Source organism: Zalophus californianus, chromosome 10 (assembly GCF_009762305.2).
Source record: "Zalophus californianus isolate mZalCal1 chromosome 10, mZalCal1.pri.v2, whole genome shotgun sequence".
Classification (NCBI taxonomy): Eukaryota; Metazoa; Chordata; class Mammalia; order Carnivora; family Otariidae; genus Zalophus; species Zalophus californianus.
In genome coordinates, this window is record NC_045604.1 from 2,619,044 (window position 1) to 2,637,620 (window position 18,577).

At 58.7% G+C, this 18,577-nt stretch overlaps 3 protein-coding genes across 10 annotated transcripts in view; all 3 read left to right on the plus strand.

Annotated features, from left to right (window-relative positions):
• Nucleotides 1-12,969, plus strand: LOC113936852 (SLAM family member 5-like). 5 transcript variants are annotated; one of them, XM_035722145.1, is made up of 5 exons: nt 1-137; nt 488-600; nt 3,431-3,823; nt 5,392-5,688; nt 7,201-8,031. In XM_035722145.1, the coding sequence occupies exons 2-5, from the start codon at nt 528-530 to the stop codon at nt 7,293-7,295; spliced, it is 858 nt and encodes a 285-aa protein (XP_035578038.1). In that variant the 5' UTR covers nt 1-137; nt 488-527; the 3' UTR covers nt 7,296-8,031. The 5 variants fall into 5 exon arrangements, with proteins under 5 accessions (XP_035578038.1, XP_035578041.1, XP_035578039.1 ...); XM_035722146.1 differs by lacking the exon at nt 1-137 and adding an exon at nt 12,356-12,969 and having other exon boundaries at nt 323-600; nt 7,201-7,341; XM_035722147.1 differs by lacking the exon at nt 1-137 and having other exon boundaries at nt 323-600; nt 7,201-7,341; nt 7,961-7,979.
• LOC113931788 (vegetative cell wall protein gp1-like) overlaps nt 12,355-18,577 on the plus strand; it is a 6,395-nt gene continuing 172 nt past the window's right edge. For 2 of the 4 annotated variants that reach the window (XM_035722143.1, XM_035722141.1), the window contains exons 1-4: nt 12,355-12,461; nt 12,982-14,141; nt 14,443-14,619; nt 17,406-17,474. In XM_035722143.1, the coding sequence (XP_035578036.1) occupies nt 13,417-14,141; nt 14,443-14,619; nt 17,406-17,474 (971 nt within the window). In that variant the 5' untranslated portion in view covers nt 12,355-12,461; nt 12,982-13,416. Of the gene's footprint in view, nt 12,462-12,981; nt 14,142-14,442; nt 14,620-17,315; nt 17,475-18,577 lie in introns of all 4 variants that reach the window. The other 2 variants (XR_004819356.1, XM_035722144.1) reach the window with 2 other exon arrangements.
• The window catches only part of LOC113932809 (SLAM family member 8-like), a 15,270-nt gene continuing 12,365 nt past the window's right edge, over nt 15,673-18,577 (plus strand). Inside the window, exon 1 of the mRNA XM_035722150.1 lies at nt 15,673-15,903. The gene's annotated coding sequence lies outside the window, so the exon portion shown is untranslated. The remainder of the gene's footprint in view (nt 15,904-18,577) is intronic.

The following is an 18,577-nucleotide window of genomic DNA, read 5'->3' on the forward strand; positions in this document are numbered from 1 at the left end:
ACTGAAGTGCCTAGAACATCGGAAAGGAAATGTGACTCGTGAAATGGTGTAAAGACAGAGGACAGGCCCAAAGCAGGAGAGGCCCCGCGTCCTTGCCTCTAAGATGTGACCTTGTGCCTGGCCATCGGCTGGCCCTGGTAAGCAGGGGTCCTGGGCTGAGTGGGAACCCAGGGACACAGGTCGGGGGCCCTAGGGGTGCAGGCTGGGGAGGGGAGACCACCAAGCTGGTTGTGAGCACAGGGATGGGGCCCCTCCAGCACTAGACCTCCTGGCAGGGGGGCTGTTCCTACATTTATTCTGCAATTATCTCCTGAGACCCCACTGCAGGTGCTGAGATAACATGAGAGATGGAATGGCTTACTCTACACTGGACAGTGAGGTCCCCGAACTAACAGCCCCTCCCTTGGGGTGGGGAGGAGCTAAGGGCTCTTCTCAGCGAAGCTTTTCCTCTTTGTTTGCCTCTGTGTACTGGATGTTTCTCCTGCAGCCATTAGGCCCAGGCCGAGCCAACAGGGAGACAGCCGGCCATGGGCACCTGCTCAGAAGACCCCGACCTGTGCAGGGCCTCCTGGCTCCTGGGATTCACCAGCCTCCTCCTCAGTGAGTGGCCCGGGCTCCCTGGGAGGGGGGCCGCTGGGTGGGCAGGGAGGCAGGAGCTCCTGGGCTGCCTGAGGGCTTTGCTGAAGAACCAGAGAACTCAGCTCCGTGATGATTGAGCACACGCAGTGCATTCGGTTTAGAGCCCCAGGGTGAACGGAAGGAACACAGGGAGCTTTTGGCTGAGGCCAGGCTGGGAACCCTGAGCCCTGGCTGCCCGGCTGCATGAAGGGAACCCCTCCCAGGGGGGTTAGGCCAGGAGAGCCCGGAGTCTCCTGGGGAGAAGGATGGAGGAGACATAGGAGGGGCTGCGTGGGACCCAGCGTTGGGGATGGGCACCCCCGCCTGCCATGCCCAGGGGCTCGGGCAGCCTCTGCAGCTGCTGTGTGCAGGAGGGCCGACCCAGAGCCCCCGTCTGAGCTGAGGAAGCCGCTCTAGTCCGGCTCCTTGGGCAAGATGAGGGCCTGAATGCCGTGACATTCTGTTTGCAAAGGAAGGAAAGGAGCCTCCAGAATACTAGGGTCTGTGCCCACCTGCGTGTGTAAGGGTGAGCACGGAAGAGGAGAATGCGGATGTGGCTCCGGGTAGGGGTGACAGGGGGGAACAGGAGGGGCCCCAAAAACGGAACTGAAAGAAAGCCTGTCCTAACAAATGCCGGAATTCCGCGTTCTTACTTCATCAGAGATTATCTGCTTTGTGTAATGCAGAAATAAGAACAAATGAGAAATCTTTTATTGTCTGTAATGTTTGGTGTGATTGTACCAGGCCCTCCCTGAGCTGCAGGGATTTAGGAAATTTCCAGAATCATAGCTCATCTGTAAACAGGGCAATGAGTCATCAGAAAAAGAGCTTTGCAAGGCATGAAGACCCTTTCAAGGAGGGAACTTCCTGTCAACAACATGTGGCCTTTCTCTTCCTTTCTGTTTTATTGAACCGGAGACATACGGGAAATTACATAGTTTCCTCTATAAATGTCTGGGTTGGAAGGTTGAGAAAGAAAGCAAGGAAGAAAGAGAGATAAATGGACAAAATGTTATGCTGATGGGTGAAAGGTAAATTTCATCTTATTTAAATAAATTCTGACACTCTTGCTCACTGCCGCCCTGCCCCTGACCCGCTGTCCCTCTTTGGGGGCAGCACCTTCTGCAGATCTGAGAGCTCTCGGGTCTTCCTCCCGTCCTGAGTGGGCGTCCAGCTTCCTCAAGCTCATGCTCTCGTCCAGCTTCTGGGCAGTTCCTCCCCAGCAGCCTGAGGGCTGAGCCTCCTCTCTCCCGGTTCCCCCCTTTCCAGCAGGTGCTGGTTAACCCTCAGCTACCCCACGTCCCTGCCCTGCCAAAGCCCGCCGAGTACTGCAGTCCCCTCTCCCGGGACAAATGCTGCGGGGTGAGACCCAGAACTGCTCAGACCCCAGGGACCAGACAGCAGTGCTGGGAGGGAGGAGCCCTGCGCAGGGGGAGGGCAGGGGAGGGCTGCAGGGCAGCTCCCTGCAGGGGAGGCACTGGGCTGGGGGAGAGGGAAGCCGGCTCCAGGTCTCGTTCTGCCCTGGGGGCTCCAGGACAGGTTTACCCCCGAGGGAGCCTGTCCGCTGTGAAAGGTCCCCTCAAAGGCCCTCCAGCTGTGACATCCTGGGATTGGGGGTCTCCTGTGCAGCACCGAACTTTGCATATTTCCATAGGAGATGAGCCTTGGGTGGACCTAGGGTGGGAACCAGGTCATACAGGACAGAGTTTTTCTGTCTTTAATTCATAAGGGAGCCACCAGGCTCATTTATAACAGAAACACTCATTAAAATATGATGTGATATTATTTTCCCTTATCAGTGTTGCAAAGGGCAGAAAGTTGGGTCAGCGTGGGTTGGTGGGAAACCTAAGCATTATTGGGAGGAGAACAGCTGGGGGTCACCCTCGGGGGGACGATGAGCAAGGTCTGTCAGGGGCTGAGGCGGACCTGCCTTTGGTCTATTAGACCCACCCAGGGGTTATCCCAGTGTTCACACACCCGTGTGTGACACATATACATGCACTCACATGTGACTTATATGTCCTGTACGTGATGTCTATGCCCCCCCGCCCCCGACAACCTAAATAAGTCCCTGTGTGCACAGAATCCACCCAAAGCTGCTCAGGGCAACAGTGTTTGCAGGGACAAGATGAATATACTGTCACATGAGGAGGGAACTAGAGCCCCACTTGGGCGGTGAGCAGCTGTTAAATGAGACACTTCCACGAGTGTGGACCCTGCGGACTGTTGGCTGAGGCTGCCCTCCGCCCTCCCCATGGGGGTCTCTCCACGGGGCCGCCCACAACACTGTGGCGGGCTTCGTCAGAGCGAGCAGGAGACAGGGTCCCAGCAAGACCCTGTCACACCCTTGTAGGACCTGCTGTCCTTGAGGGCTGTCCATCATGTTGGCAGCACTCTGCTCTGTAGAGGCGAGTCCCTGGGAGCGGCCCCCAGTTCAGGGGCAGAGCTTGCATGGCCTTGGGTAGGAGGGGTCTCTGCAGCCCTGTGAGAAGCTGCCTCCTGCAGAGATGCACTCGGTGTGGACCGAAAATGTGCTCGTGCTTCGGATCCCAGATCTCCTGACATTCATGCTCTCACTGTTAGGGGTCAGGACACTGTAGGGGAGCAAGTTCACGTGACGCGTTCAAGGGATGTTCCCCGGGGACCAGGAGGGATTCCAGCCTCGCCTCAGGTTCATGGCACTGTCCTGCCTTCCAAGACTCAAGGGGAGCACATGGGATGGATTTCATGAAGAAGATGAAAGATGGGTTCTAGGGTTTTCTCCTTTCTTCCTAATGAAAACCACTCACATTTTCTGTGTCCTATGCCCTAGGAGTCTGCAGCGCTGTGACCCAGAGTGCTGGAGCCCATGGTTCTGGAGTTGAGGATTCTGGAATCCCTGTTTCTCTGAAGGGGACTCAAGGAGGTTCTGTGTGGTTTCATGTGATCAGAAATCCAGAATTACCTCCAGAGGTCGAGCTGGAGAAGATTTCTTGGGGCAATGTATCCAGGGCCAACTACATAGTCATGCTGCACGTGTTTCCTGGGAGAGATGTTCCAGAATGGGTCAACTTCCAGGACAAGTTTGAGAAGAGGGTCCATGTGCTCAACATAACGACCCTGAGGATTGACAACCTGACCCTTGAGGACAGTGGGCGGTACCGGGCTCGAGAGTCCTACAGGCAAGGAAGACAATATGACCAGGATTTCCGCCTGAGGGTCTATGGTATGTGGCGGCCCCGCCCCCAGTCCCACAGCTGACCTCCTCCCTCGGTCCCTGGGAGTGTCCGTGCGCCCCACTTGCAGGATTCCTTCCGGACCCCAGCCTTCAGACTTGATCTTCTCCCCTCAAATTAGATGTCATGTGTCCATCACAAATGCAGGCAGAGCTGAGACTCACACCAGGGATAAGTCACTTCGGTGCTTCTGGAGTGGAACACGGAATGGGGGGGAAATGGGGATTTTGCCATAACTCTCACTGTGCCCACAGGACTCAGGCTACTCAGTGTGACTATTCGCTGTCCAGTGCTGCTATAGCAGGTGACTCACCCTCAGTGGCTGACCACACCACCACCTGTGTGTCCTCCTGGGCTGTAGGGCAGGAGTCAGACCCCAGAGCCTCTGCCATGAGGTCCAGGTGTCGGCAGCGCTGTGCTCCTCTCTGGAGGCTCCGGGGAGAACCCATTTCTGTTCCTGTCCCCCCTTCTAGTGGCACCCCCTCCCCCTGGCTCGTGGCCCCTTCCTCCCCCTTCCCAGCCGGCACTGGTGGGGTGAGTCCCTCTGACGCTGCGTCCCTCCCACCTCTTCTGCCTCCTTCCACTTGCGAGGACCCTGTGATCACATGGGGCCCGTCTAGTTAGTGTCAGCTGGTTCGCAGCCTCAGTTTCCCTTTGCCATGGCACCTAAGGCACCTGCAGGCTCTGAGGGTCAGCACGTGGTCACGGTTGGGGACACTGGTCTCGAAGCAGGATCCGGAATCCCAACGTGCTTCTCCCCGATTCGGCCCCTCGTCCTTCTCAGCACCAGCCCGAGGCCAGCTGACTCTCAGTCTCCACGGGTCCAGCTCTGAACCTCCACAGATGTCGGAGAAGGTCACAGGACAACCCTCCCTCAGACGCTCAGGGAGCAGCTGTCTCTCCCTGCACCCCTCCCCCGCCCCCGCACAGGGAGACGTCCTGCTCCCGAGAGAGTGGCCTTTGCAGCCTGAGGCCGGGGGGATTCCCAAGACTGGCCGTCTGTCTGTTCCTTGTCTTCCTGGGTGGACCCAATTTCAGGGCATGATGTAACCACACTCAGGGAGGCCATTTCTAGGAACCACCACTGTGTCGCCCACCGCGGTCTCTCCTGGTTGGAGCCTGGGACTGATCTCCGGGCTCCCAGATCTGGCCAGTGGCCTAATGCACCAGGGGCTGTGCAGTCCTGAGCACCATCCGAGCAGGAGAAGCAGGGCCAGGGTCTGGACCAGGAAAATCTTTTACAACTTTTCCTTCTTCTAGGTGACATTCCACTCTCTTAGAATTAATGGGTTTCAGTAGGTGGATCTAGCATTTATTTTATCAAGGGAGATTTTTAAGACGTGCTCAGTCTAGTGAAATCACATAAAGCTGAACTCAGTGGCTCCCATCCTTATGGTCACCTGCTGTGTATTTGGGTCATTTCTGAGCTATCTGTAAAAGACTTCACCATCCTTAGGGGGAGGAAGCCAGAGCTTCGGGGAGATACCGCAGGAGAAAGCGTGAGCTTGGATGTCCTCCACTCACGTGATGCTCTGCCCTCTTGTCCCTCCCGCCACAGAGCCCGTGCCCCTTCCCCAGATCCGGGGCACCGTTCTGTCCCTCACACCAGCCTGGTGCAACGTCACTGTGGAGTGTGACGCCAACGGAACCAGGGAGGACCTGACCGTGACCTGGGAGAGCGAGGGTCTCTCCAGGGAGCTGGAGCAGAGACCCGCCCCAGGACCAGCCCCCAATCCCTGGACCATGGCTGTGAACCTGCCCCCGAGCCAGCCCAGCACCAGCCTCACCTGTGTGGTCAGCAACCAGGTGGACCAGAAAACTGCCACCCGGGACCTTGGGGACGTCTGTGGCCACGGTGAGTGCATCCTGCCAGAGGGGAGGGGCTCTCCGGGAGCTCAGGCAGCCCTGGCTGAGGGTTCTGTCTTCTGTCCCCCATGTTTATGTCACCCCCGGCCACCTGGTCACTCCATCCAGGACTCTGGCTGTCACATCCAACATACTCCTGCCTTTCTCAGTGTCCCTCCCCTGTTCCTCCCCACCCCTCAACCCTGCTGGTCCAGGCAGCCCCCAGCAGGTACCTCTCCCCACCCTCATCCATCATTCCTTGTCTAGGGTGGTTTTCAGAAGGGAGTTGGGGGTGTCAGTGGTCTGTGCCATCTGAGGGGTCTGAGCCAGCGACTCCCTGCAGGATTCAGGGCTCCGGGCTCCTCTGCCCGTTTCTGGTCTCACGGACACACTTCACACCCACCTGCTTGCCTGCATTCCCGGCTGGGTCCTCTGTCCTCAGCTTCCAGCCTCGGCTCAGGCCCCTCCCTCTGCCCTCAGCCCTTCCAAGTCAGGAGACCTCCACTTCCCTACTTATTCCCGTCCGGGAACCCCTTCCCTGCAGCTGGCTCTGGGGGTCTGTGACCCGAGCAGTCCCACAGGGCCACACGCTGGGTGCAGTTCCAGCATGAATAGAGTTTGCACAGGGACTCCTCAGCCTGGATGGCTCAGGGCCCTGCAGGAGCTGCCACTGTCCTGCCCTCACACCTCGTCTCCTCTAAGGAGTGGTCAGTGACCCCACAATGAGAGCTGATGTTCTGGCCTAGGATTAGTCTCCTCTGCAGCCTGAACCCCTGGAGGGCAGGGGCCATGTCTGCTTCTACTTTGAATGCCTGTCCCACCCTCGGCCTCGGGCCGTTTGCTCACAGTCAGTGTGTCCCTGAATGTATGAATGAATGAATGAATGAATGACCTGGTTCGTCGTGTGCCCCCTCGCCCCTCCACCCCCTCCTCCACCAGCTGCTGGGGGACCTGCTGCCTCAGCATCCCTGATCCCAGAGGAAGCTCATGGCTCAGTGACCCACTGGACCCTCTGGAAAGAGGCTCCTGCCTCCCTCTCATCCTCCTACCGGGCTCCTCCCTGCCTGGTCCCTCTCCCGCCTGCCCCAGGGGGTGCAGGCTGCTCCCAGGGCTGGAGAGTTGACCCGGACATTCCTGTTCATGGCTCTCTTTCCTGGAAGGCCGCACCCACCCCGAATATCAGGGAATCTCCTACTCCTCCCTCGAGACAAGGTTTCCCCATCACCTCCTCCAGGAGGCGCTCCCTGAGGAGCCGGGTACAAGCTGTGAGCTCTCGTGCCCTGGCATGGCTCTGGCTGGCTGCCTCTGGCATGTTCCCGGCCCTCCCCCGGCCGAGGAGCTCCTCAAGGGCGGGCACCGTGTTCTGTTCCTCTCAGCACCTCGGCCCCAGGCAGGGGCTCGGGACCTGGCTGAGGGAAAGCACCTGCCATGCTCCTCCCTCTGCGGCTTCTGACCAGGTCCCTTCAGACGTCTGCATGTGCTTGGCAATGGGTGTCCTCAGTTCATTCTCTCTGTGTGACAGAAACAGATTCAGATGGACAAGCCCTCCGTGCCCACGAGGGAGTCATCCAGTGGATTGTTGTTCTTGTGCTTGTGATCCTTGGAGATCTGCCGTGACTTTGTGTGACACGTATGAAGATGAAGAACGTGGAGCCTGGGAGAGGCAGGTTGCAGTTCTTTCTGTGCCCACTGGACCCTGGGTTCCCTCTCTCCTGCATTTTGCTGCTCAGAGAATATCCCTGCAGGGGGCTGGCTGGTGTGGCCATGGCTGTGGGGATCGTTGAGTGGGGGAGGGTCCAGGTTTCCAGGCTCCATCTGTGTATGACTCAGGTGCAGGATGGCAGGAGGGGAGAAGGGACCTTGATATTGGCATATAGTATAGAAAGCAGGAGTCTGGAGACCCCAGAGACAAGGTGAGGCTGGGAGAGGACGCAGCCTGGGTTCTCCCAAGTCCCTCTGCCTGGCTGTGCCTGTCAACCCCAGTCATCTCAGGTTCTGCCCTCTGTGCCTCTCTAACCATTTGCAGACTATGAAGTATTAACTAAGAAAATTCTCCTGGAGTCCCATGCAGTGCTGGGCGCTGGGGGAGGTCACGTCAGCAGAACTGGGTCTGTGTGGGTTGCTCTGTGGCCTCTCTGTTCCTCAGCTGTTCCAGGAACCCTCTGCCTGCATTCCAGGGTTCGGATTTTGAAATATTGTGGAGTTCCTTGAGAAATTTTGGACTGAGGTTGTAATTTTATTTTATTTTATTGTTTTAAAGATTTTATTTATTTATTTGACAGAGAGAGACACAGCAAGAGAGGGAACACAAGCAGGGGGAGTGGGAGAGGGAGAAGCAGGCTTCCTGCCGAGCAGGGAGCCGGATGTGGGGCTCGATCCCAGGACCCCGGGACCATGACCTGAGCCGAAGGCAGATGCTTAACCAACCGAGCCACCCAGGCGCCCCTGAGGTTGTAATTTTAAAAAGGAGGAGCATCCCGCCCTCCGGGGACACCTGCTTGTGAGCCTGATGCCCACAGCTCAGGTCCTGCCTCCTCCCCCTCTCACTGCTCTGAGCAGGGACTGCGTGGATCCAACCATCAGTTATTTCTATGCTAAATCGTTCTGCACAAGTTCCCCATGAGACCCCACGCCCTGCCTCAGCCAGTCTTGGACACCACCCAGCGTCAGTCACGTGCCGAGAGCTGTTCACAGACAATGTGAATCCGTAACCGTCAGCGCGGGCTGAGTGCGGGCTCGGTGACACGCACTCCCTGACCATCCTGCTCGCTCCTAAGTCACCCGGTCCTCGTGGGCTCTCTGTGACGTGGGGACCGTTGTGCCCACTTTACAGATCAGTAGAAGGAGCCAGAAAGGCTGACTTTCCAGGCCGCACAGCCGGGAGCCCCGGAGCCACGACTCAGCCCAGGGAACGTGCCCCAGGGCCCGTCTCTCCGGCCCTCGGCTGTCCCGTGTCCTGGCAAACCTCCTTCAGTCCCGTCCCGCCGGCCGATGGCCCAGCCTCCTCTTGCTCAGGAAAAAGCAGAAGTTCTAGTTCCTGACCGTTAGCGTTAACTGACTGCAGGGGTGACACCTGTGTCCCTCTCTCTCCTGTCCCCAGGGAGGACGCTGAGCTCCTCGGGGCTCAGTGAGGACTTTCCCTGCACTTCAAGGCCCTCCTCTGGGGACCTGCCCTCTCCTGCATTCCTCTCTCTGGCTCGTCCCCCTGACCCTGCTGCCTCCTTCCCTGCAGCCCTCACCCGGTCTCCATGCTGCCCCTGCTCCGCACCTGAGCCCCCACCTTGACCTCACCTTATGGGGACCCCTAGAGAGCTAGGAGGTGACCCCCATGTGACACCACTGATGCCCCTTTCCTGCTCCAATGCCCTCTGCCCTTGGGTCCCTGACGGCCACTCTCCTGGACCCCCGGCCCACCTGCCACCCTCCCAGACTCCCCAGCCGTCCCTCCAGGGCCGCTCTGCGTTCACAGGGCGGCCCTTCCGATGGTCTGGGCAGGACCCTTCCCATCTCCCGTGTCCTTCTCTCTCTGGGGCCCCTGCTCCAGGGGTTCGGTGACCAGCCACACGGCTGATGCCCAGGCCTGCCTCCCCGCCCCACGCCCTCTGCTCAGCCCCACCCCTGCCCTCCAGCCCCACCGGCCACATCCCTGCCCCTGTGCCCTCCTCCGCGCTCTCCTCCTGCGGTCACAGACCCCACTTCCCTTTCTGTAATACCGGGACCTGGTGAGAAAGAGCAGGAGCTCCTCTCCCACAGGAAGGAAAGCAGAAGCAATTATCACCTGTGCAATCAGACAATAAATGTGCACCTTTTGTTTGTGGGAGAGGTGGGAACACTTCACCTGAGCCCAAGAAAAATACTATAGGGTCACCTCTTGGTATGGGACACATTTTCTCTCCTTCCATGCTCTACCCACAAAGGCTGGGGTTCCTGATTCGGGTCCCGGAGCCTGGGGGGTGGGTGAGCCGGCAGGAGCCCTGCTGGGTTCTTCTTGGAGACGCAGGTGCATCCAGGCTGCTCCTCTGTGTCCCCAGAGCTCTGCCACTGTTGAGCCCGCACAGTGTCTGTCCCCAACCTCAGAGAGCTGTGAGCCTGGCAGCGTGAGGTCGGCCCCGGAAGCCATCTGTGCCCCCAGCACACCTGTGTGTGTGTGTGTGTGTGTGTGTGTGTGTGTGCTCACGCTCTGGGCTGCCCAGCAACCACAGCGGCCGGACGTGCCCCGGAGAAGGGGAGCAGGTGTCCCTGCCTCGCCCACGGGGACGTCACCTTACTTGCTGCCGCAGCCAGGTTGCCCGTAGTAACCCTGTGCTGGGAGAGGACAGGGGCGTGGCTGGGGCCAGGTGGCTTTCCCAGGGATGTCCTTTCGGTCCTTCAACACTGAGAAATAAGACTCTTTCTTGGGAACATGAGTTGGAGTCAAGCAGATTTGGGCAGTGCTGGCTTCATGACGAACTCATTTTTATGAAGAATCAAAGTGCACAGGACTAACTGACCTACTGTCCATTATTTCAAAGGATAATGTTTAGGGCTTTGGGGGCCCAGTTGGTAGAACATCTGACTCTTGATCTCAGGTCTTGATGTCATGGTGGCAAGTCTACTCAGAAAAATAAATAAAAGGATACTTTTTAAAACAGTCAAGGAATATGGCATCACATCATCACATTTAAGTGCGGGTCTCTGTCAGTCCGTGAGGGAAACTTCGTGGACGTATATTTGCACGTGTCCTCGAGGCAGGACACAGGATCGTTGGCAGAAACCACCAGAATGCAGAGCTCTTCCCTGCCTCTCCTGGGATTGGATTTGGCCCTTTCCCTGTGTGTTTTGTGTTCCAAGGGCACTTGGAGCATGAACTCCAGGAACCTGGACCTTACAATTGTGGCACCAACGTCTCTCCAGTGGTTTTTCTCACTTTTCCTGTAATTGGAACTCCATCTCCCTGTTCATAGTAAAGAGTCTCTTCCGTAGACTGTGAGAAATCCCTTCACAAATTGCTTCAACATCAGACAGACAGACAGACAGACAGGAGGGGGGGCGGCTCGCAGACCCACAGGTGGACACGTCACCTGTCCTGCTGGGTGAGCTCCTGCGTCCATCTTCACTACACGGTTGGTCTCTGGAAACTCCCTCAGTCCCAGCTTTTCCTGAAGCCTGGTCACTTGCCTTCTCCTGCATCATGCAGTTCCCTGTTCAAAACCCAGCATCGCTGTGGGGGAACCTGTTGTCTCCTACTTCCAGGTGTTTTGTGTGAAAGATAAAATCCTGACTCCGTGGGACCCGGGTACACACAGGATCCCGTCTCTACAATCTTTCCCTCCCTGCTTCCCTGAAAAGCTACGTGCCCAAAAGATGAAATTAAAGTCAGAAATAGCCATAAATACAAAGGAACTGAAACAAAAAATGACTTTGCTGAACTTAATACAAATATACCGAAAACTTACGTGAAATGAGTAATTTTCTAGGAAGTGCAATCTACCGCTAGGACTCCAGAGGAGAAAGACCATCTGAGCAGCTAAGCGTCTGCTTTGTGAACAACCCACCGCTGTGTCTTCATCGCCCCCAGACCCCGCGACAGCGCGGCTGGCCCTGGATGGGGGTTCTTCTCCCCATACCAGGTGCCTTTGTGATTTTTCGGGTCCCCAGCTGGGTGTCCTAGAATCTCAGGCAGCCCGGATGCTGTGTCCCTGCGGCTCAGGTCAGACCCCACAGGGTAGGGTTCAAGGCCACAGCACCTGCGCCTCCACTCGGACGCCAGGCAAGCTGTGGGCTGTGCCTCTCGAGCACCTGCTCTCACTTGCAGGTTCCCATGAGCTGCTTGTCCGGTTGGTTATTTATGGAGCAGCTCACAGAACAATGAGGACGCAGCCCCTTCCTAGCTTACTGGTTGGTTATACAGGGCATAACTCAGAACAGCCAGGTGGCAGAGGGGCCGAGGACAAGGCATGTGGGGAGGGGTGCAGAGCTGCCATCCCTCCAGGTGAGCCCCCTCCCCCCACAGCGCCTGTGTGTTCTCCACCCGGAAGCCCTCCTAACCCTGTCCTTTCAGGTTTTCCGGAGACATTATTACAATGGGCACCGCTGATTAAATCCTTGACGACTGGGGACTGGGGAACTCACACTCCAACCTTTCTCCCTCCCAGATGGTCAGTGGGTGGGTCCCTAAGTTCCCACCTGCTAACATGGTTGATACCCTGGCAGCCAGCCCCTGTCTTTAGCAATTTTCCCAAAGTTATGTCCTTACCACAAGTTCAGGTGTGGTTGGAGGGACTTGTTATGAGCAACCCAACACCCATTCCACCTTCACTGCTCTGGCCTGATTTCAGGAACTGGGAGCAATCCTAAATATAACAAGAAATGCCCCCCGGGGTCCCATATAGGAAGTACTAGATTTCAGAGGCTGAATGTCAGGCACAGTGCATGAAGACAAATAGCTACTTCTTATTATAAATCACAAGAGAGCATTACATTATTGTCAAAATAGATGACATTGTCTAAGGCCTACTCTGGCTTTTTAATTCTAATTGTAATTAATTCTTTTTTACTCTGGCTTCTGTGACCGTGCACCCAGCAGGTGCCCCCCCTGGCAGCTCCCTCTCCATCTCTCCTACTGGACCCCATCCTCTGCTGGTCAGAGCCAGGCCCTCTGTTCTCCCCTCACAGTATGTGCCCCCTCGTTATTTTAGGGACCCCCAGGGCTCTCAGTACCCCGGCTGTGCTGAGGCCGCAGCTCCAGCCCTGACCGGACCCCCACCTCCGACTGCCGATGAACCTCTGCTCTTCGAAGCCAAGGTGACCATGTGCAGCACCGAGTCCCGTCTCAAGCCTCCCCTCCCCCCACACCTGCTCCTCCCTACCCTTTTCTGATACTTACAGCTCAGGAAAGTCACACCTTCCCCAGCTGTTTCAGCCAAACATCTGGAAGTCACCTTGGGTTCTCTTTGCCTCCACCCTGGGGTCCAAGCCACCAGTGAGCCCTGGTTCTCGCGTCCCTCCCCTTCTCTCCGGCACCCATTCTTATCTCCCTGCACCTCTGCCAGGACCTCCTCCCTGGGCTCCCTCGTCCTGCGCTGGTCCGTGTTATTTCACCTGCATTTGGAAATTTATTAATGTGTCTTTGTACATAGTGTTTCTGTATAATTTTCAATGTTGTTTCTATCTGTATTTATGCCTTGATCCTCATTCCTAATGAATTAGGTAGAACATCAACTCTTTGTTCTGATCTCAGTATTTTGTTTTTGATTTGTCATTTTTTAAATCACCTTCTGATGTTGCTGATTAAATCTCCTTCGTTGTTGTCATCCGTGCATAGAAGTCAGGAATAGGTCTGACTGCAGTGAGCATCCAGCTTGGCTCTCAAAGCCTGAAGCAGGTGGGTTACTCCCCATCTTTCTGCTCCTCCATCCTGGGCACGGGGTCTTGTCCTCCTGCTTCTTCCTCACGGTCCAGGATGGCTATGACTGCAGACACCAGCCCACAAGGAAGATCGCCAGTGAGAGAAGATGAAGGGCAAAGCCTCTGTTGTCGTGAGGCTCTGTCTTTCCAGGACTGAAGACCCTTCCTCCCATCCAGCACAGGTGCCCAACCTCAGTGCTGAGCCCCGGGGCAGCTGTAGGAAGACTGGACCCCACCCCTGAGCTCTCGAGGTGCCTGCTGGTGAAGCTGTGCGCGCAGCGCCCCCTGGTGGAAGGAGCTGCAGCGACAAGCCGCCGGCACCCAGGTCCCCCGGCACCCAGGTCCCCCAGCCATGCCTTCTGGGCCACGAGGAGCAGGTGTTTCCCCGACACTTGAAGGGAGGACAGCACAGCCCTGCCCCAGGCCCAGGCCAGCTCTTCTCTGGCCAGAGTCGGGTCTGAGAAAGGCGTGCAGGAGCCAAGTTCGATCCCAGGGACCCAGGCTGTGCCTCCCACCTGTCCCTGGTTTTCTCACCTGTCCAGTGCGGGGCGCAAGTGCATGCATTTCTGTTGAGCAGGTGGTGAAGAGCAGAATGGCGGAGCCAGGGGGGTTCCGTGAACAAGGTGTGGATGCCCCGGCACAGGGCCCTGCACACGGTGGGCACTCGATGCAGGACCCACGTGCCAACCCATGCCGAGGGCCGGGCTCCACTGTGAGGCAGGAGCTCCCCACTCCGCCTCCTCCCCAACCTCCTCTCATCACCTCTTACCCCCACCCGGTCCGAGTTCTTCCCCCCAAACCCCAGCTCCCAGGGACAGCGCTGTCTCAGCTTTACCCTCCCTGCCGTCCATGCAGCGCCCCTCCTGGGAGGCTTGCTCCAGATATCGTCCAGGAGCCGGACCCAGCACACCCGGGGGACCCCTCTCTGTGCCCTCCTTCCTCCCAGGACCTTCCCCCGCAGGACGGGGCTGCTGCAGATGCAGGAGGGCATCTTTCTACAAGCCAGTGGGAGAGATCGCATCTGTATTCCAGAGCCTGGGGAAGACTGAGGCTCTTCATTTCTTCAAGGAAATTGAGGCAAGGAGAAGGGACATGGAAACGGGAGCCAGACGGATGTGGGGAGGTGGGAGGCCTGGGGAGGGGGACCCAGAGAAGTTGCCTCCTTGGGGAGGGGCGGTGGCAGGCAGGGCAGGGACTGGACAGTCAGCCTGGTGCCTCTGCCCCCCTCCCTTTGATGCCCTCTCCTTTAAAAGGGCACCTTTTTGTCCCCACTGCTGTGTCCATGGTCTGCTCCCAGTCTGCCAGGTGGGTCTAACTGGGCTTGCCACCCTCATATATCAGGTCTCAGGCTAAATTCCTGAAAACCCTGTAATTTCAGGAGCAGGCTTTATGGGGCCACTCACCCAGAGACGTTGGCAGGAAGAGAAGTGGAGGCACCCAGGCTCCCTCCTCATCCCATGAAAGGCTCACTGGGCCTCAGGCATTTGCCGGACCCCTGTGCGGGGCTGCGTGCCAGAGGAGGGGCCCTGCTCCTGTTCCTTCTCACAGGGCGAAGGTGAGGGCAGCCTGGAACGGCAGGGGTGCCGAGGATCCCTCACCCCAGAGGCCAGGCTGGGCGCAGCGAGTCTCTGAGGTTTCTGGGAGTGCAGCCTGCCCAGCGCAGGGCCTCGGGGTCGTGGGGCATTAGTGAGTGCTCTGCCCTGGAGAACAGAGGGAAAGATCTTATGGGAAGCTGAGGGCGGGTGCAGACTGTCCAGGGGGCAGGAGGAATGTCCATCCTTGTTGGGGTGGTGTCCAGGAGACCCAGAATGAGCTCCGGACCCTTTCTGCTCATTTTCCTGCTGCCCATGTAGGAGGCCTGGCTGCACTCCACCAATGTTCCCCGAGTCCCAGGATGAGGTGGACACCCGGGGGAGAGAAACCTCAGGCACAGAGTTCCCATCGCTGTCCTGGTCCTGAGGCTGCAGCGGGTCCTGGGTCTGGGCGTGCTTGGGCGGGGGTGAAGCAGGTGCTCCCCGGGGTAGGTCGGGGGTGGTGGGAGCAGGCAGCCTTCTCTGGCAGGACCTCTGGGAACTGGGCGGTGGGTGGCCGAGGAGCAGAGTTCAAGCAGGCAGGGCTCTGGGCTGGGCCTGGAGTCTAGAACACCTTCCAGGGAAAAGTCTAGAGGGAGCCTAAGGCCCTTCATCTTTGGTGATGGTGATTCCTCCCGTGGGAGGAATCCTAGGTTGTTTCAGGTGCGGTGAGTTACCCACATCTGAGCTTAGTGTTCAGAGAATTGTCCCAATTCCACCCCAAAGCTTCTGGGAGCAGAGTCGTCCTCCATCCAGCCAACGTGCATTCTGCACCCACTACCTGAAGGGCCCCAGTGACGTCTGAGGACACAGGATGGAAAGTCTGTCCTTGGCCTCCGAGGCCTGGATTTCCTATGGAGGCCCCAGATGCCCGCCGCCCCCAACTGAGCCGGTCTGGGACCCACAGTCTGGGAGGAGGGGGTGTTGGTCCTGGGGCTGCTGTGCATGTTCATGACGCTCATGTGGCCTGGGACATGTGCTCTCTGAAGAGATAGCTTCAGCACCCCACACACAGTAGGCACTCAATAAATGTCCACCACCTGAAAGATACCGGGAGCACCTGCTCGGGGAAACAGGGAGACCAGATGTCCTAGGCCCACAGGTGTATTCAGAGCCCCACAGAGAGATTTTGTTAGAGCAGCAGAGTGTGGCCTCTGCTTTAGGATATGGGTCAAACTGTTTCAAGGTCCAAATTCAGCAACACCCCGCACAGCCGTCAGTGGTCGATTTTCCCCAGGTCGGGGGCCCTGCTCTGTGGTCAGATTCTGGTAAGCAGGTCCCCCGATATTTGCCCACCCTGTAGAGAATGGGGACAGTGACCTGCCTCCCCTGCTCACTCGATTCCTAGGCAGGGGCCCAGGAAAGGAAAGGGTGACGAGCAGTGGCACCCTTACCGTGCTGGGTGTGCCGAGGCCCGCTCTCACGGGGTCCGCAGAGGCAAGGGCAGGGCTCTTCTCCCACGACAACACCAGGTGGGCCGCCTCCTTCCTGGTCCGGTTGTCCTGGGCTTGCTGTGCCCGCTGCCAGGCCAGTGGGGAGCCCAGGGGCGCTGAGCCGCCCGCCCAAGCAGCTGCAAGCTCGGGGCACACGTCCCGCAGTTGTCCCATATTTGTTCCGGTGCCCGAGGGACGTGCACGTCCTGTTCCTCACCCGTCCCTTCCCATCCGACAGCCACACCCAGATCATGATTCCCCCAGTTTCAGGTGTTGCTCTTTGGTGGGGGAAGAATCCAGCTTCCACGTCCAGAAGGACGTTCTGATTCACACCGACGCTTCCTCACTGCACGGGGGCTTCAGGCTCCTGTGTGGAAAAGCAGACGGGCACAGGCTGAGGGAGGGAGCTTCTACCCTCAGGGGCTGCCTGTCCCCAGGTCAGTCCTGTTTCTCTGAAAGGAGATGAAAGGAAAGGAGAGGCAGGAGGCGTGCTCCTGGGAACCTGGTCTAGTAGGAAAGCCAGCACGGTCCTGATGCACGAGGTCTCTCCTGCAAGGCCATTCTGGAGCAAACAGGAGGCCCCTGCAGCCTGGGTGAGCTCACTGGCCCCGCACAGAGCCGGGCACTCGCCCAGCGACTCCTGCAGCAGCTGCCCATCTCCACTGTGCTGAGAGCTCGGAGGCTCGGGGCCGTCCAGCCCTGTGTCCAGGGACACGCAGGGAAGGCAGGAGGAAGAGGGGACTCAGCCTCACTGTGGCTGGTCCGAGAGCCTGCGCTCCCCCAGCCACAGACGGAGTCCCTGCGTCTCCAGGAGGGTGTATAGCCCGAAGCCCAATGTCAGCACAGAAGCCACACTGCTCAGTGCGTGTCCTCGGGCTCAGGGTCATGAGCTCTCTGCCGGCCAGGCAGCTGTGTCCAAGCTGGAAGGAAGTTTCTGGAAAGGCCCAAGTATGGGAGAAGCCACCCCCAAACCTGAGCTGGGCTGGAGGTGCTGACCCGAGTGCGACAGCCAGTGCAGGGGGGCGGCTGTGGTCGGCAAAGGGCTGCTGTGAACCTCGGAGTTTGCAAGATACCACCACAGGCTTGTTTCCTCTGCCTCGGGGTGTGAGACAGGAGAGAGGCTGCCCTGGGTCAGGCCTGGCCTCCCTCCCCTCAGTGTGGCTTCTCAAGGTCTGCCAGGGACTTGGGTCTAGAAAGACCAGTGGCCTCGGAGGCCTGAGACCTGGGCCTGGCTCCGCCCCATCCAGGTGTCCAGACCGTGGGCTCCAGATCCCCTAAATGTCCCTGACTTTGCTCATCTGTAACATGGACGGTGACCCTGAGCTTGTGAACCGCAGAGACCTAGACTCACGGAGGACTGGTGACCTTAGCTCTCGTGCTGCCCAGGACGGCGGGAGGGGACCGAGGTTAGTATCTGCAGGTGTAGAAAGTCCCAGGGGCTGCCCCAGAATGGCCCGTGGGCTGGCTGACCGTCCGGGGTCCCCGGCCTGCAGCTGCTGGGGGCTCCCTCCTGGGCCCTGCGCCCCACCCCAAGCTGTGGTTTCCACAAGCAAACAGTTCTCACCCTGGGAGGGCTCGCCCAAGGCTGTGGGGACAGGGACAGGGGCATAGCTGACTTGGTCCCCATCACCCTGGAGGGACCGGGGCATGAGCTGCCCAGATCAGAACTCCGTCTGAGGAGTTTCTCCCCAAGAGGCTCAGGGACGGCCCGTGGAAGGGATCCCCCATCACTGGGTGGGAGCAGGGGAACAAGGCAGTGCCGAGTGCTCTCTGGTCTGAGGGGCGCAGAGCAGTTCGGGGGGAGCCCAGACGGGGTGCGGTGACCGGATGGAGGCCGCACAGTGGGACGGGACGGCGGCGGCGATGCTGGATTTCTCAGAGCTCCTGGTGAGGGGTCCAGACCCCGACTCTTGCTCTGCTGGGTGACCTCTGGCAGGTGGTCCAAACCCTCAGGACTCGGGTCTCACATCCGTAAAGTGGGTTGAACAGCCAACAGGCTGACCACCTTGAGTGCGGGGCCGCGGGCCAGTCCTGGGATCCAGCCTTAGGATCTGAGGGTCTGAGCAGCTGAGGGGGAGCCCAGGGGGCGGGGAAAGGGGCACCGGCTGCGGTTAGTGATGGAGCTGCTCCCCTGGGGTCCACGGGAGGCCACGGTTCTCAGAGGTTGTGGGGACCCATCTGGGAAGAAGAGGCCGGCCTGACCGTCCGTAGGTGCCGTGAGTCTGAGGCCGCCGAGCCTGTGGCCAGAGCCGCATGTCACTTTCCACCCCTGCCTGTGTGTGAGCGTGTGCAGGTCCCTCTCCACCCCTGCCTGTGTGTGAGCACGGGCCCAGGGCTGGCGGGGCCTCACAGGAAAGGGGGCCTGTGGTGCTGCTCCTGGGCGGGGGGGGGCTTGTCCTGTGTGTGGGGGCAGGGCCGGCCCTCGGCTGCAGACAGAGCCCTGGGGACCTGCAGTAGGGACATGCCCACGTGTGCATTAGGGGTGTGGGGTGCACACTTCCCAGGGGGG